The following is a 17210-nucleotide window of genomic DNA, read 5'->3' on the forward strand; positions in this document are numbered from 1 at the left end:
GGTATGACAGTACTAAAACTTAACCAACCCAATATCACAAGTACAAGAAGACAAGTGATCGCCTTTACCATTTACTAACCCCGAAACCAACCCAACCCCCTCCCCCCCCCCCCCAAAAAAAAAAAAATTTTGACCTCGCCCATGAAAAAGCTAGTCTAGAAAGCCAATATCTTTTAGGCAGAATACATAAACGGCCCCTTAAACTTGGCCATAATTTTCACTTAGACACTTCAACTGAATCCTGTACCTATTGAACACCTAACACAAACTAAATTGTTCCTATTAGGCACAACTTGCTGACATGGCACATAATGTGAGTTACACTGCCGTGAAGCGCGTGAAAGATATTATTTTTTGAATTTCTCTTTCTTCTTCTTCGTCTCTCACCTCCACCACCATATGCACCATTACTCTTTATTTTCTTCCTCCCAGCATAACCTTCACAAATTAAAGTGACTGAAAATATCCTCTATTATAGAGAGAAAAAGAACCCTTTGGACTAGTAAAAATAGAGAGATTTGAACTCACGCGGATCTGAGAAAAGAACAAGCATAGATGAAACAAAAGAGGAAATGGGTCGTCGGAAAAGGGTATTCCGGCCGAAGCTCCTTTCTCAGTCAAATTTTCTACCGATTCTCGCTTCTCCGGTGGTAGTTCATTCCCTAGCTTTAGATGCAAATAAAGAAAGAAGATAAAAATCTCTACATGTATAATTAAAACTAATGAATTGGTTTGCATATTAAAAATATTATAACTGAAACACTAGGTAAAATCACAATGATCGACTGAGATTCTTTTGTTGTTGGAGACATTAAATTCTCCTAAAATGATGGAAAATTATGACAATTACATGAAGAGGCTACGCATTGTTTCATATCCAGACCACTCAACATATGGTACATTTTTAAGATTAATGAGGTCCAATGTTTGAGGTAGAAATGCTAGCATTAAGAAAAAGAAAAGAAAGCTTTTATTAGCCTATGGAAGAAGATGGGATCTGGAGCGCCTTGGGGGGGGGGAGTCTGTGTTGAAAAATTACTTCAAGAAGTTATAATTTCTAGAGGACTCGCTTGAGAAAAGATCAAGGATTAGCAGGTAGATTGGAGATGAGATTCATACGGAACTTTTCCAGAAAACGGGTTGTTTTGAAGGTCAAGAATCTCCAATTTCCAGCAGTCGGAATAGGGACTGGACCGACTGGTCAAAGGAAAAAATTGAATACGAAAAAAGTTTTATTTTTGCTGCTTGTTATAGTTGCCGCTTGTCTTTATTTTTATTTGTTAATGCCACTTCAGCAGCGTTTGAAGTACACACACTTTGTTATTTTGCTGGAGTGTGTTTAAAGGGTTCAATAGGCACATTATATATGGAGTTTAAGTGCCAAATAGGTACAAACCTCTGTTGAGGTATACAAATGAAAATTATTGTCAAGTTAAAGGGGCTGTCTATGTATTTGGCCTATCTTTTATATATTCACCTTTTTATAATAGATTATATAATTACGTTCTATGGATGAAACAATCAGTTATTGCCCTACCCAACCAGACACAGAGCTACAACAACCTAACTTACTGAAACTAGCCACTTTTGTACAAGGAATCGTGAACTATTCATTTCTGTAATACTAACATCTCTTTTATACAAATGCACCTAAAAGTTTTTTATGGGAAATGAAACAACTACTACTTAAAAAAATAGTTGTTCCTTATTTTTCTTGATAAAATATATTTATCTTGACGCAGAGGAAGGCCGTTTCGACCTCAAAACACCAATAGGTAAAGTATTGAATATATAGTGTTTTCAAAATAAGCCTCAGAAACAAATCTTTGCAAATGCACGCTTTTACGTCCAGACTAATCATAACATCCACTTGTACTAACAACAAAATTCAGAGACCTCCTCGGTCGAGCTACTAGCTTTCTTAGATTTCATTCCTGTTGACTAATCCGAGTCCTTGAGAGCTTAGACGTCAGAGGGGAAGAACTCCAAAAGAATTTGATCGGCTCCTCCTCTCTTGCCCTCTTGATGGTATCTAGTAGAAACGGTTCATTCTTTGGATTGACATAAAAAAAAAAAAAAATGGTTTTTCAGCATAAATAGTTTTTAAGCCAAAAAGTAATAAGTTGGGGTTGGCCGGCTTATTGCTTTTGGCTTGTTTTAAGCAGTTTTAAACTTATTTTAAGCACTTTTTAACTTTAACAAACAGTGAAAAAAGCTAAAAAGAGTTTAAAAGCTGATTTGGCCTGCTTAAAAGCCAATCGAAACATCCTCTTAGTTCAAGTTCTCTAACAATCAAAAAATAAAAATAAAATACACAGAAACACCAGCTGAACATATGATCATATAAAAAAGCAGTTATATAGAACGCCGAATAAATCAAGCAGTCATATAAACAACAAGACAATGGGACATGATTATTCTCAAAATAAACACTAAATTTTACTTAAAAAATAAAAAAATAAAAAAAATAAAAAGTACAAACCAAACCCTAATCGAAAGAAAGCACAGACCTGGCCTTTGACTTTGAGATTGATGTGTGCAGCTTGATCTCCACTTGGCTTCTTATCTTCCTCTGTTTGCGACATCTTTCTCTCTCTTGTACTCTATACCAAAAGAAGATTACAGGACTATCAATTTGAATGTTCTTTAGCTATTTATAGTTGGTGCCTGCTGTGCCCTTGGCGTAAAAACCACGCAATTTTTCCTTTTTTCTTCATTTTTGACCTATCAGATTCCTTTTTGTTGTATTTGTTTAATTGCACTGCTATATATACACAGAATCATTAGATTAATATAACCGCTTCATTAAATCACTTCACTAGTAATAGATTAATATGGTATGATGTTAATATGTGTTAGATAGATTGTTGTTAAATAAATACACTATGTTGTAAGAATTTTTATGTGGTGAACTATTGTAGTACATAGTAATGGTTACTTCTTAAAAAGACCTTGTCACGACATACTTTATTCACATATTGCTAAATACTTTGGGTGATTTTTAAAAATAGCCAGATTTACAACTGGTCGTTCAAAAATAGTCCAATTTCAAAAGTAATCGAAATTTAGCCACTTTTTATGTAAAGATAAATCTGAGCGAAAACACTGTTCAAAACTCGAAAAATACTCCAGCATATTATGCTGGAGTTCCAGCATAAGTATACTAGACTCCAGCATATTATACTGGAGTTCCAGGATAGTATGCTAGAACTCCAGTATAATATGATGGAGTTCCAGCATAAATACACTAGAACTCCAGCATAATATACTGGAGTTCCAGCAAGTATAATGGTCCAGTATAATATACTGGAGTTTGGAGCACCAGTGCTCCAGTCTCCAGTATATTATACTGGAGCCAGCAAAGTATACCGGTCCAGCGTAATATGCTGGAGTTCATACACAAGTGCACCGAACTCCAGTATATTATGCTGGACCGGTCTCTATTGCAGCAAAACGGTGGCTATTTTTCATTGACTTGGTAAACGCTGGCTATTTTTGATTGACCAGTCCGAAAACTGGCTATACCGTGAAATTTTGGCTTATATTTTACATTATAATATGTGTATATATTATCGCACAAGTTAATGGGAATACTATTTAATCAAACGTTAATTAGTTAAATTAGCATTATTTTTTTTCATATGACCAACTAGAAATTGCATTAATTATGCAATTTTTATTTTCTCCCACTAGATTTTTTTTTTTTTTTTTGGAGGTGTATGGGTCCAAATTTGGACGACCACGACCATTGATGAATACGACAAACGACGAGATCCTCGTAGCTCGACATCCTGTGGAGGACGACAGACAAGCGTACAAAGATTGCACGACTTTTACAGTAGTGTAGGTCCAATATGGGGCATTAGGAATATTCTTTCGAATATTCCCTATGATATGCATTCTAGGGCATAGAAGGGGTTTGTCCCTTATATATAGCGAAAAAACAATCTTGTAAAGGGGTCTTTTTTCTGCCTTTCTAGCTAAGAACACTGACTGTAATACTTTTCTCATAAACGATTGGCATCCTTAATGTTCGATCACTCATCCTCGCAAGATCAAGAAATATCATCCATTGTATTCATCTTTTATACCTTTGGTTCTAGAGTTTATTATACTTAGCTAAGATTTACCCCTTCATTTTTTTTAATTGATTTATTCAAAAAGGTTCAAATATCTTTTGAGTCAAACAATTTGGCGGCGTCTGTGGGGATTTCTATAGCTGAGATTTTAGTTTCGTCTAGATCCTTGAAAGGGATAATCACCTCTTCTTGGCCTCGCAAAGACCAACAATGGCAGGAAAAAGGGAAGCAAGATTAAAGGCAATAGTAGGTGTCACGAACAACCTTCTGGATTCCATCAACAAAGCTGGCAGGGAAGACAATGAAAATGCAACGCCAAGCGTTACACCTAAGGGAGATGCCTCAACCCCCCTCCGCGCGAAAGCGTGACTGTCTCGCATGAGAGGGAAACCCCAACATCCGCAGCAGGAGAAGCACCACCGGCTGTGAAAAGGCTATTAGAAGAGTGGTTGACAAACACCTTGAGCAACATACTCGATAAACCCGTTCAAAGGGATATCGGAGGCACAATACACGCAGAAACCACAACTGTCGTCGATGAGCCAGAAACTCTATGCACAGGTAACGCTCATACTGTCATTGATGCAGGTAACGATGCACTTGTGCCATCTTAAAGAAAATGGAAGAAATGGAAAATGAGAACAAAACGCTCCGCGATCAGATGAAGGAGCATCAAGAAAGGGTCGATAAAATACCGGGCACTCCGAAGTTGCTACCAAAACGTGACGTAGGCCGATTCGTCGAGCAACCATACAGTGAAGGGGCAGGCCCCCACTCTATTCCAAAAACCTTCCAAATGCCGCCATACTTGAAAATATACAATGGCACCACGGACCCGGAAGATCACATAATCCACTACATTACTGCAGTAAAAGGCAACGATCTGTCGAAAGAACAGGTGCCATCGGTGCTGCTGAAAAAGTTCGGCGAAACTCTGACAGGGGGAGCGTTTACATGGTATTCCCAACTACCGGCACGGTCAATATCAACGTTCAAAGAAATGGCAGATAAATTCGTCACCGCCACGCGGGAGCGAAAAAGGTAGAAGCCAGGGTAAATGACATCTTTGGCGTTAGGCCGACGACATGCGAAGGACTTCGGGATTTCCTAGCCCGATTCATCAGGGTAAGAATGAGCCTACCGAACGTATCAGAAGGGATGGCGATAGCAGCCTTCCAAAATGGGTTAAATAGAAGCGGGTCGAAAGCAACCAAAAAACTACTAAGTAGACTCATGAAATACCCTCCCACCACATGGGAAGAAACCCATAATGCCTATTGTGCCGAAGTAAAGGCAGATGAGGACGACTTAAATGGTCTGCTCCAATGACTAACGTCGGTCCAAATCGAAACAAGGAGAGATCACCGCAACGTGTCGAAGGGATAAACTATCCCGTTTCAATCGAGAAAGGCATCGGCCCTACATCTGGGCATCCATCCCTCCTCCTCCACGACATGCAGACGTCACGCCTCGACACATCGTGCCACACCAAAACAAGAGAGGTATGCCTCCACTATTATCTGCTCATAACTTTTGCATTTCTTCTTCAGAAATAGTGTATGCCTAGAAAAGCTCGGCACAAAGGTGTAGTGGCCGCAAAAGATAAGTCAGATCCGAGCACCCGGAGATCGAACGTTCTGTGTGAATTCCACCAGGAAGAGGGACAAAAGACCGAAGACTGCATAGGTCTGCGACAAGAAGTGGTAAAAATGCTAAACCAGGGACACCTAAAAGAACTGCTGAGCGATCGAGGACGGGTTAACTTCACTCATGGACGCGATCAACCACAAGGACCCCCAAAACCACCTTCACCAGCTCGTACCATACAAATGATCATTGGCGGCGGCGATGATACAGTAATCAACCATGTGAAATTCACCACCACACACAAACTCAAGCGGATTGTCGCTCACGAACGGTACAACAACCTCGAAGATAGTATCATCTTCGATAAGTCAGACACCAACGGTTTGTATTTCCCTCACTATGATGCTTTGGTTATAACTTTACGTATCACGGATACCGATGTAAAAAGAATAATAGTGGATGACGGAAGCGGCACGTGTATTATCCACCCACGAGTCCTCATACAGATGAGACTCGAGGATAAGATAGTACCGTGCTGCATAACACTAACGGGTTTTAATAATGCAGTGGAACAAACCTCTAGAGAGATAGTGCTGCCCGTTCTGGTAGGGGGAGTCACTCTGGAAACAATGTTTCACGTCCTGAACTAGGAAACAGCCTACAATGCTATCATAGGGCGTCCATGGATACATACCATGCGAGCCGTCCCGTCAAGTTTCTATCAAGTAATCAAATTTCCTACCCATGAGAAATATTCAGCATCCGGGGCGAGCAACGCACCGCCCAAGAATGCTACCGAATCGCCCAAGATTGCATAAACACCCAACAACTAAAGGGAGCAAGTGCGGAAGCATACAATCAGCCATACCGGGAACCAAACCTGACATACAAATAGAGGCCATCAAAGACCCAGATGTCGTAGAAGCCTGCAAGGCAACCGTAGAAGACCTCGACCCCGTTTAATTGGACAAAACCGATAGGACGAAAAAAGATTATATCGGACACAACCTCTCAGAACCAAGTAAATTCCATGAGTTCTTAACTAACAATGCCGATTTATTTCCCTTTTCCCATTCAGATATGCCGGGAATCCCAAGGGACATCGCCACACACAGGCTGAATGTCGACCCTCTTTACCCGCCAGTGTGGAAAATGAGGAGAAAGTTTAATGCCTCAATCAACGATGTAGTCAGCGAATAAGTTGACAAGTTGCTCGCTAATGGTTCCGTCCGAGAATCAAAGTATCCTTAGTAGGTCGCCAATGTGGTCATGGTAAAAAGGAAGAACGGGAAGTGGCGGATGTGTGTCGACTTCACCGACCTGAAGAAAGCAAGACCAAAAGATTCCTTTCCATTACCACACATCGACCAGCTCATCGATGCAACGGCAGGGCACGAACTATTGAGCTTCTTAGACGCCTATTCTGGTTATAACCAAATCTTAATGGCAGAAGAAGACCAAGAAAAAACCACTTTTATCACCCACCAAGGAACGTACTGCTATAACGTCATGCCATTCGGACATAAGAACGCAGGGGCGACGTACCAAAGGTTGGTCACCAAAATGTTCAAAGAACAACTCGGGAAGACTATGGAGGTCTACATCGACGACATGCTAGTGAAGTCGAAAATGAAGAAGGACCACAATGGTCATCTAAAGGAAGCCTTCGAAATATTGAGGTGATACGGAATGAAATTGAATCCCGATAAGTGCGCCTTTGGCGTAACCTCAGGCAAATTCCTCGGTTTTTTGGTGTCGCAAAGGGGTATCGAGGTCAACCCGGATAAGATCAAGGCCATCAAAGGAATACCGGAGACATTAACTAGCAAAAAGCAGGTACAAAAATTGACAAGACGAATAACCGCCCTGTCGAGGTTCATCTCACGATCATCGGACAGGTGCCATAAATTCTTCAACATACTAAGGAAGGATCACAGACTACAGTGGAATTTAGAATGCGTCAACGCCTTGAGAAAACTGAAAGCGTACCTGTCCTCCCCGCCACTACTTGTCAAGGCAGACCCTGGCGAATGCCTCCTAATGTATCTAGCAGTCTCCGAAGTCGCGGTAAGTGCAGTTTTGGTCCGCGAAAACAAAGGTACGCAATCTTCAATTTATTATATCAGCAAAACCTTAATTTATGCCGAAACAAGGTACCCCCACCTTGAGAAATTAGCTCTGGCGTTAGTCGTAGCTTCACGAAAGCATAGACCATATTTTCAATGTCACCCCATAAAGGTGGTGACTGTGAGCACGTAATTTTTGCCTCATACGAATTACTCCAAAAGAATTCCAAAAATTAGGTCTTTTCTTTAATATGTGCTATTTTTAGGAATTATCGTACGATTTTCCTGATTGTTTGCGTTATTGTGCATATTTAATTTCCATTAAAAATAAAAAAATACCAAAAATACCATGCATTGCATGTAGATTTTGTTCACATTTTAGGATTAATTAATTAATTAATTGCTTTATTAAAAAATAAAAATCACAAAAATGACTCATTTTTACATTTTTAGCTTTAAATTTTGGGTTATTAAGTTTTCTCTTTTAATTTAGGATGAATTAATTTTTATAAATATTATAGTTAGATAATTAGCTTAATTTTACAATTTGAATTGATTTTGGGAATTTAATTTAGGTTTTAATTAATTAAAGATAGAAAAGAAACAAAAAGAAAAGAAAATTACAAAGATTGGTCTTAAATTCGAAATTGAGCTATGTAATGAGTGAGACCAAATCTTTCAATACCCATTTCTTCACTTAAACTAGCCCATCTCCTTACCCAGCCCAAGAAAAAAAGGGACTTGACCCAAATAACCTCTGACCCGCCCCTTTTCCCCACCTAAAATTCTAACCTAGACCTATACACACAAAAAAGAGACCTAGAGACTAAAGGAGGAATCCGCCGCAATACATCCCCCCCCCCCCCTCACGATCTCATCTTCTTGATATTACTCAAATCCTCAGTAACAATAACTGAAACCTCTCTACTCTATTATTAAGGCTGAAATGTGATTACAACTCAAATATCAAGATGCAACAACTTAGTAGCAGAATTACAATAGAAATTGCAGGAAGTAAAGTAACTAGAGATAGATAGAAGAAGGGGATGAGAAGGTTAGTCTTAGAGAATAGGAGAGGAGGAGAAACAGACACTTTTCTCAACAATAGGCATATCCCGTATCTCCCCCCGGATCCCAAATATAATGTCCAAGTATTCTATTGGGTTGTTTAATCATTGGGCTTTTAGCTCCATGCCCAATAGTCCCAACTGGATCAGCCTCGTTCCCATAATTCCTTACTAAGTTGGGCTGGTTCACAACAATACTCTCATCCTCAAAAAGAACCTTGTCCTCAAGGTTCGAGTAGAGCAATACTGATATCCTAGTGCTCGAGGTCCACTTGTGTACCAGAAACAAACCGCCAGCCCCATAGTTAATGCGCGAAGAGATGCTTAGAGCGTCCATGATGTCCCCCTTTGAGTTGAATATATAGATCAAGTATCAAAGAAAGTACTCTTCTAATATCTTGCTCCCAAATTTGTAACAGATGTTCTAGATTGCATATTCCCTTTCCAAGCCTCATTTTTCCAGAGAAGTGAAAGAGAGTATTTGGCAGAACTCCCTTGAAACTTTGAACAAACAAGATCAGTTGCGTAGAAACAGCCATAGTTTCAAGGAAAATGAGCACTTTATACCAACAATCACACCAACTCAACTGTTCAAGTAAAGTTATGACCCCATCAACCTTATGTTTAAGCAAATCAAAAAGTATCTCTTCAGCCGCAGCACAAGCTTTAGCAAAAGGGAACTGTCTCCTCCCTCTCTTTGCGATTCTCGTAGGAAATTCAAACACTGCCAGCTGGTGAATAGTTTGGCTAACCCAAACAACAGATGTACCAATGAACTTTAGGAGAGCTCCACTTAGAACCACAGTCATAAATCGAGCCGAATGATTAGCCACCATATCATAATATTCAAGTTGGTGACCCAAGTATATGAAACTCAATTTCTCAATAACTGCAACAAGTGTCTCCATTATCTGTTTTAGATATTTAGAATACAGAAATGCATGAAAACGACCAAAAGGCAAGATAAGATTAGAGGGCTCCTCCCACTTTGACCCACTCCGATGTATCAAGGGAAATGCATTATCCTGGACAAACTCACTGCTGCATGAGTAAAAGTACAGCAGGTCCAAAAATTGAGCAATAGATACAACCATAACAGGAGAAATATCATCTCTAAATATATGAGTGGAGTTACTAGAGATCTGCTCATTCTGAGTACTAACATAAGCAAGACTCAAGCATCTTATAGCTCCTTTCCGAATTGAGCAATTCACATCAGCAAAAGTAAGTGCAAGAGCAATCTTACTAGCCTCAGTATGTCTCAACAGAAGATCCAAGGGTTCAATGCAAGCATCCCACGTGGTTGATGTCAAACCCAACACCTCAGAGAAATCAGAATTTCGTGTAGTCCCAAGGCATGCAGCAAGAAAACTAGTACCAGGATCAAAAGGAAAGTCAGTACCACCAAACTTAGCATTCGTGTTTTCATACTTAGCATCATTAGGTACCAAGGCTACAGATGGTTGTAACTTTCTTCGTTGCTGGACATGCAAGGCCGGTGATCCTAAGAACAGCTCAACAGGTTTGCTGGCAGTTGGGTCATCCGTCGGAACTTGCATATTTTTAATCAAGGTATGCCACCATATCGACTCAATGATCCACGAGAAAAGCCAAGATGTGACTCGCTCTAAGTCAACTGTTGAAGTGCTCGCGTCATGCCAATCAACAATAAATTGCAAAAGGTCACGCTTGCTGGATTGTTTGGATCGTAGAATCAATTTAATGAGTCCCTCCGAACTGATATTTACCATATGAATACCCAAATATTTAATGACCGTCAGAAACCCCGCAAGAGCTTGCACAAACTTCATAGCAATGGTGTCGGTAAGGTCATTTCCTTCTCTTGCAAACCAGTCATGAAGAGCTGTACAGAGAAAGAATTTCAGTTCATCAAGCTCACTATCTATCTTAGGCTCACAATCCGCGCACAAAGTTATTTTCAACCCATCATGCATTCCTTTCCCAACATCCACAATAATGTGAAAGCCTTCACTTTCGAGCCTCTCAATGGGGAATTGGTAACAAACATGCTCAATCTTTTGCTGAAATATTCCTTGGCCATGATGCTCCAAATCAAGAAGTGCAGCAACACCTCTTACTACTTTCTCTTCATGTGTTGAGCCCCTACCAAAAAGTTGGCTAAAAATGTTGTTGATGTTCAGTCTAGCACCTCTACTTCCCATAGCAGAATTTGAGAGTGTCAAGTTTCCAAGGTCCATTGCAGTAGTATCACTTTGCTGTCCATCAGTGTTGTAGATTGTGTGTGGCGCGTAAACAACTGCTCGCCAACCAGTTGCAAAAACATAAGAGCTCAAGGGTGAAGTAAAGACAAGCAAATATCCAGAGTTCGTATCAATGAAGTCACCGACATACGCTGGAAATGATGCAACCACATTCGCAAAAGGAATTGCCAGCGCAGAGCTACTGGCATGGGAAAACTCAGCAGTCACAGTAATCATCTCACTATAACTGGGATAGACAATAGTTGGCGGTATGAAAGAGTCAAACACAGTGAGTAATTTGTTGTAAATCATTTCGTCAAACATCGGTCTCCAATTGTCCAGCCAACTAAATGTGATATACATATATCTATATATTAGAATAATCAAAAACGAAACTAGAGAAAACTTACTAGTTGTAAGTCTTTGCCCCATGTTATACTACTGGTCTAAATAAGTGTTGTAATCATGTTTTGCATGAGAGTTTAGTAGCTTAATTGCATTGTCAGCGGAGTCAATATCCTTGTTTCCCATATAGACCAATACCATATATAACATAAGCTGCCCAGTATCAAACCAACTGCAAATTTTTGAATTAGTCCCATGAATACAGTAAAAAGTTTCGACAGACATAGACCATTGTGAATTTGAAGATGTATGACATCTGTAAATGGATGTGTAATTTCAACAGTTCTCACTATGTTCTCTGGTACTACATACTCCCAGCAAGGAAAAGGAACCAGAAAATGAGGTATATGCATTTGAGCCAATTTGTCAAACAACCGGTTTGCAGTGTCGCTTGAATTTTCCTCCACCTTAGTGTAGACTCGTTGGTCCTCCTCTGATTTTTCGGCATATGAATTAGAGTTTATCTTCATTGTATCAAAAAGTTCCTCCGAGTCTATAGACAAAATCTCAGTACTAGCAATTTGTTCAATCCTTCGGGGAGTTCCATCGAACACCTTGTCTACGACAGCCACAGACTTGTCTCCATCAACGAGAAGAGAGTCAGTTTCAAGAACTTCGAGGATTTGAGTAGATGCAGACTCAGGAAAATTAGGAATATGGCTCGGAGCAGCAAAAGGAGACACATAGGTTGCTGGAAGAATCAATGTAGCGCAACTCACGTGGTCAACCCAGGCTCGGGAAGTAACTTCCATTCTCGCCGAAGCACTGATGGTCCGTTGTCGAAATCGCATAAGCAATTTTTCCTTAAAATGCGTGCAATCGAAGAATTATTCGTTGCGAAACAACCAATTGAACCAAGTAAGAGCTTCACCATCAAGGTAAAAGGAGGGGAGAGGTAACCAATCCTTCTCCGCGAATCCAAGATAGGTGAAGTACCGCTCGGCCCGAAAAAGCCAGCGCAATGCGTTGCCGTTTCCATTAAATCGATCTAATACCTCCATTGGAGTCCGATGGATGAAAGCACCAATGTAATAAACTCAAATCCACAGTAACAATAACTGAAACCTCTCTACTCTATTATTAAGGCTGAAATGTGATTACAACTCAAATATCAAGATGCAACAACTTAGTAGCAGAATTACAATAGAAATTGCAGGAAGTAAAGTAACTAGAGATAGATAGAAGAAGGGGATGAGAAGGTTAGTCTTAGAGAATAGGAGAGGAGGAGAAGAAGATACTTTTCTCAACAATAGGCATATCCCGTATCTCCTTCGGATCCCAAATATAATGTCCAAGCATTCTATTGGGTTGTTTAATCATTGGCCTTTAGCTCCATGCCCGATAGTCCCAACTGGATCAGCCTCGTTCCCATAATTCCTTACTAAGTTGGGCTGGTTCACAACAATTCCCCTACTCAAACGACCCTAAAACTTCGTCTTCTTCATCGAAGAACAGAAGCAGCAGCGGACTCCTTTTGACACCGCTATCTCCGGCAAACATAAACCAAAAAACGAGCAACGAGCACATGTAGAACCCGTCCGAATCGGCACCCAACAACAACCATGAGATTTGCTCGAAATCGACCCCAATAACCAGTAAAAGCAGTCGCAAATGGCTCATTTTCAGCCCGTTCGTGTTCGATTTTTCGGCGCCGTCGAGGTCCTTGGTTGAGTCTTGGTCGTGATTTCTCTGCTCGACATTGTTTCATTTTAGGAGGTTAGAAACAGAATCCAATTTTAGGTTAGTGTTGGAGTTTTTTGTGAGTTTTCCGGCGCTGTTGAGGTTCGGAATCCCATTTTGCAGAGTCGTCGTTTCCGTCGAGGTCGTTGACAGTCTCATTGAGGTTTCCGTTCGAGATTTGGTGGAGGATTAGCCTTTGCTCCAGTTTTTCTTTTCGATTTTTAGTTGTGTATCAGGTATGAATCTCGATTCGAAATGCTGAAATTGTTGATCCGTTTGCCACTATTTTCTTATGCTCCGACGTCTCCTTTGGATTGTTGAAACATATGTTCATGATTTGCTCGTTGACGACTTCAATTTGTGCTAATTGTTTACTGCCTCTGTTTTGTTAAAGTAAGCTGATTCATGTTCAGCCATATGTGAGCGAGGTTTTCCTTGCGGAGTTTACTGTTGTTATTCTTTCTACGAATTGCTTCTGTTCAGATTGTGACTCGATCTTTGCTTGGTTCTATTGTTATTGAGACGGTGTTTATAGTAGATTTTTGATGGAATTGAGATGAAATTCAATCAACATGGATTCTGTTAGTTTGATTTTTGCGTAATATGTGGTGTTTTGGAGCTTAATTCGTGTGGATTTCTCACTGATTAAGGTACTATAATTGAAGTCGAACTTTGAGTCCATGTTGATCCCTGTTCAATCTATGCTAAATTGTGTGCAAAGTTGAGTACTTGAGTCGGATCGAACGAGCTAATTGTGTGCCTGATAACATGTGATTGCTATTCACTCATTTGTCGGAAAAAGATCAAAACCTATAATCCTTGCTTTCGTTTGCTTGATTTGCTTTCATGTTGTGGCTATTATTTTGTAACATTGAGGCATATTGTAATGTTGTCGACATTCAGTGTGGATTTGATGTTTGATTGGTATGGATATAAAGCTTATACAGTTGCTTAAGAATGGCAGTGAGCATAGCTTCTGTTGTAATTTGGGCCATTGATTAAGTTTTGATCCTCGTTTTAATTCATTGTGACCCATTCCATAGCTAAGAATGCAAATCCGACTTTGAATATTGTGGATGTCACTTTTACTTTGGATAGGATTTCTAGTTGTTCATAGATCAAATTTGTAGGTATTTTAATAAAATCTTGTACATGTTAGCTTAATTTGAGAATTGTTTGGATTAAAGGGATTATCTACCTAACCAACTAAAGAAGCTTCTAGTAGTGGTAGGGTTTAGATTTCACTATTGGAAAATTTAATTCAATAAGGGTTGAGTGGAATCAATTTTTAAAATGTTGAAAGGCCATTTTGTGAATAAAAGGGCATTCCCCATTGCCTATTTAAGGAGATATAAGATAGACAAGAGGAGCACACACAGAAACACATTAAGACACAGACATAGAACACAAGAGAGAGTCAAGAACAATAGAGAGTTAGGAGCTGAAAATACAGAAATAGAGGCGGCTGGAACTTCAAGAGAGAAAATCTAGAAAAAATCAAAAATAGCTGAAAACCAAAAAAAAAAGGGGAAGAATTACTGTTCCATTGCATTTCTTTTCTATAATTTTAAGAGGCTTGTAGTTTTCTGAAGATTGTCCAAGGATCTAGTGTAGGAATGGAGTAGATTTGGTTGTTTGAAGTTTGGTTGTGAAGTTGCTTGGTTATTGCTCAATTGAAACAGTTTTCTCTTACTTCCAATTCATTTTCCTGGGTTGAATTGCTGCTGCTAGTGCTATTTTTGCTGATGCGTATTGCTGACTCCTCACTCCTTTTGGCTTTGTTTGTCTTGATGTTGTAACCAGGTATTCTCTACCACTTTGGCATATGAAATGGAAGAAGATGAAGTTACTTGAAATGAGTTGTCATTTATGTCGTAATACTTAGTTAAATGTGGTTGAGTAGGGAATCTCCTATAGTTGTTTTAAATTCCATGTTAACTTTTAGCCATACACGCTGAAGAAATATTTGTGTGGTAAAAAATTGATTAAACATCTGCTCTTTCTTGTTAAAAATTCTAAAGTTGGTAAAATTGTCATGTGTTGAAATCAGCTCAATGAGATGGATATGTGATTCTGCTACTGTTTTTGAACATGTTGTTGTTTCCTATCAAATTTTCTTCAGTTGCTTCAGTAAAACAGAAATTCAATTAAGATTTGATTTGTCTTTCTATTCCTCAAGCTTAATTCTAGAGAAATTAGATTATTGTTCTATTCTAAAAGGGGAATACTGGCAGTTGCTGAAATTGTAAACATTACTTTCAAATACTTCTTGTAGTGAATTGGATATTATATTGTCTACATGTGTACATTGGCACATTTTATCGTTCTGATTTGAATTGTGATGAGATAATGTGATGTTCCTTCTGGGTTGGCGTCTCCTATCCTATCATTTTAGGTAAAGGATGATCGGATAAAAGGAAGAGAGAGTGTAAATAATATGTTTATCAGGTTTCATTTTGCTAGTTATTTAGAGATCAAACCAAAACTTTGCCCTTATTTTTGCGTTTTTAATTCATGAATTTGGACGGCAGAAGTTGTGCAATTCTTTATCAAAAGAGATCCACTAACTTGGCTATGATTCAAAAGTGGAAAAGACATAGGAGGCACATTGCATATTCATTAAGTCGTTCTGAAGGAAATTAATTAGCAAGAGATTATCCCGAGAAGCAAGATATAATTTATGGCCCTCAGAAACTAAGTTTAGAAATACTTTTGATAGAATAATTTGAGGTGCGCCATGCCAAATAAAATCTCAAAATGCATGGTCCTCATTTAATTAATTTTAAATCCTTAGAAATCGAGGCATGTCATTTAGTCGAATTTTCATGGCCCTCGCAAAATGGCTAACGCGTAGTTGCTTTAGACGCGTTATTTTAATAATTTACCTCCCTAAACTCGGGTGCGCATTTATGTGACCCAAATCCAAATCTCAACGTTAAATAAAATGTGTTGCGAGCTGCAGGTGCATTTATGTGACGTGGTTCAAGATATATTTTAAATGGCGTTGCAATTTTCCTTAAAAAATAATTGAAAGCGGTGAATAAAGTTAAAATTGCACATAGGTTCAAAAATATTTTTTAAAATTTTTTTAGATAATTAAGCTGAAAATAACAGTTAAGCGACCATGCTAAAATCACGGAACTCGGAAATGCCTAACACCTTCTCTCGGGTTAACAAAATTCCTTACCCGGATTTCTGATTCGCGGACTGCAAAACAGAGTCAATCTTTTCCTCGATTCGGGATTTGAACCGGTGACTTGGGACACCATAAATCTCCCAAGTGGCGACTATGATCTTTAAATAAAATAAATCCCATTTCGATTTTCCTTTAATTGAAAAAATTCCCTTATACCCTCCGAGGGTGTGTAGGTAAAAAGGAGGTGTGACAGCTCTGGCGACTCTGCTGGGGAAAAGAACCCAGAACTTTTGGTTCAGGGTTAAGAATTCGAGCTTGGAATAATTGTTGTATTTGGCTTTATTTATTATCTGATTTTATTACATGTTTTGGACTAATGTGCAAAATGTTGCTTTTTACCGCTTTGATATTATCTGAACTGTGTATATAAACTTCTACGAAACCCTTCTCTTCTCTCTCATGAGGAGTGCACGCTGGTCGTGACTCCTTTCTGTTAGTGTCACATTCCCAAATAGAACGAGGTTCGGACAAGTTGAAAGCCGGATGATCTTTTGGTTACCGGTACACAGCCCCCCCCTCGGCTCGAGTTGTCCGCTCGGGTAAGCCAAGTCTAGAACAATACACCCAGATTTTATACTTAGAATAACTCAGCCTCATGTCGGATCCCTAGTAGGAACGTTTGTTTGCATCATGTGCATTTGACTTTGGAGACTCAACACAGGGGTTGGGTCTGTCTAGGACAGGTGTACCCAAAAATAAAAGATCATCCAGATGCATCCTAATGTGCTACATGTTGCAATCTTCAAAGGCAAAAGGGTCATTTGGCGGACCAATAATAGTTGAGGGCAAATTAAAAAAAAAGGAAAAAAAAAAGAGTGTGAAGTGTGAAAATAAAGCATGTAAGACCCAGTTATGTTTTCTGTAACATTTTTGTTAAAGAAAAAAAACCATGAAATTTAAAATAAAAT

At 39.2% G+C, this 17210-nt stretch overlaps 1 protein-coding gene and 1 long non-coding RNA gene across 4 annotated transcripts in view; one reads left to right on the top strand and one right to left on the bottom strand.

Moving 5' to 3' along the window:
* The window catches only part of LOC109229299 (small ubiquitin-related modifier 2), a 4107-nt gene extending 1325 nt beyond the window's left edge, over window positions 1-2782 (bottom strand). The window contains exons 1-3 of one of the 3 annotated variants that reach the window (XM_019394696.1): window positions 2511-2782; window positions 529-666; window positions 140-438 (exon numbers count right to left, since the gene is read on the bottom strand). In XM_019394696.1, the coding sequence (XP_019250241.1) occupies window positions 415-438; window positions 529-666; window positions 2511-2585 (237 nt within the window). In that variant the 5' untranslated portion in view covers window positions 2586-2782 and the 3' untranslated portion in view covers window positions 140-414. Of the gene's footprint in view, window positions 1-139; window positions 439-528; window positions 667-2510 lie in introns of those variants that run through there. The other 2 variants (XM_019394693.1, XM_019394694.1) reach the window with 2 other exon arrangements.
* Window positions 12297-15392, top strand: LOC109229300. The gene is made up of 2 exons (XR_002068542.1): window positions 12297-13342; window positions 14910-15392. It is a non-coding gene; the product is annotated as an uncharacterized LOC109229300 (long non-coding RNA).

The sequence above is a fragment of the Nicotiana attenuata genome, chromosome 7 (assembly GCF_001879085.1).
Source record: "Nicotiana attenuata strain UT chromosome 7, NIATTr2, whole genome shotgun sequence".
NCBI lineage: Eukaryota > Viridiplantae > Streptophyta > Magnoliopsida > Solanales > Solanaceae > Nicotiana > Nicotiana attenuata.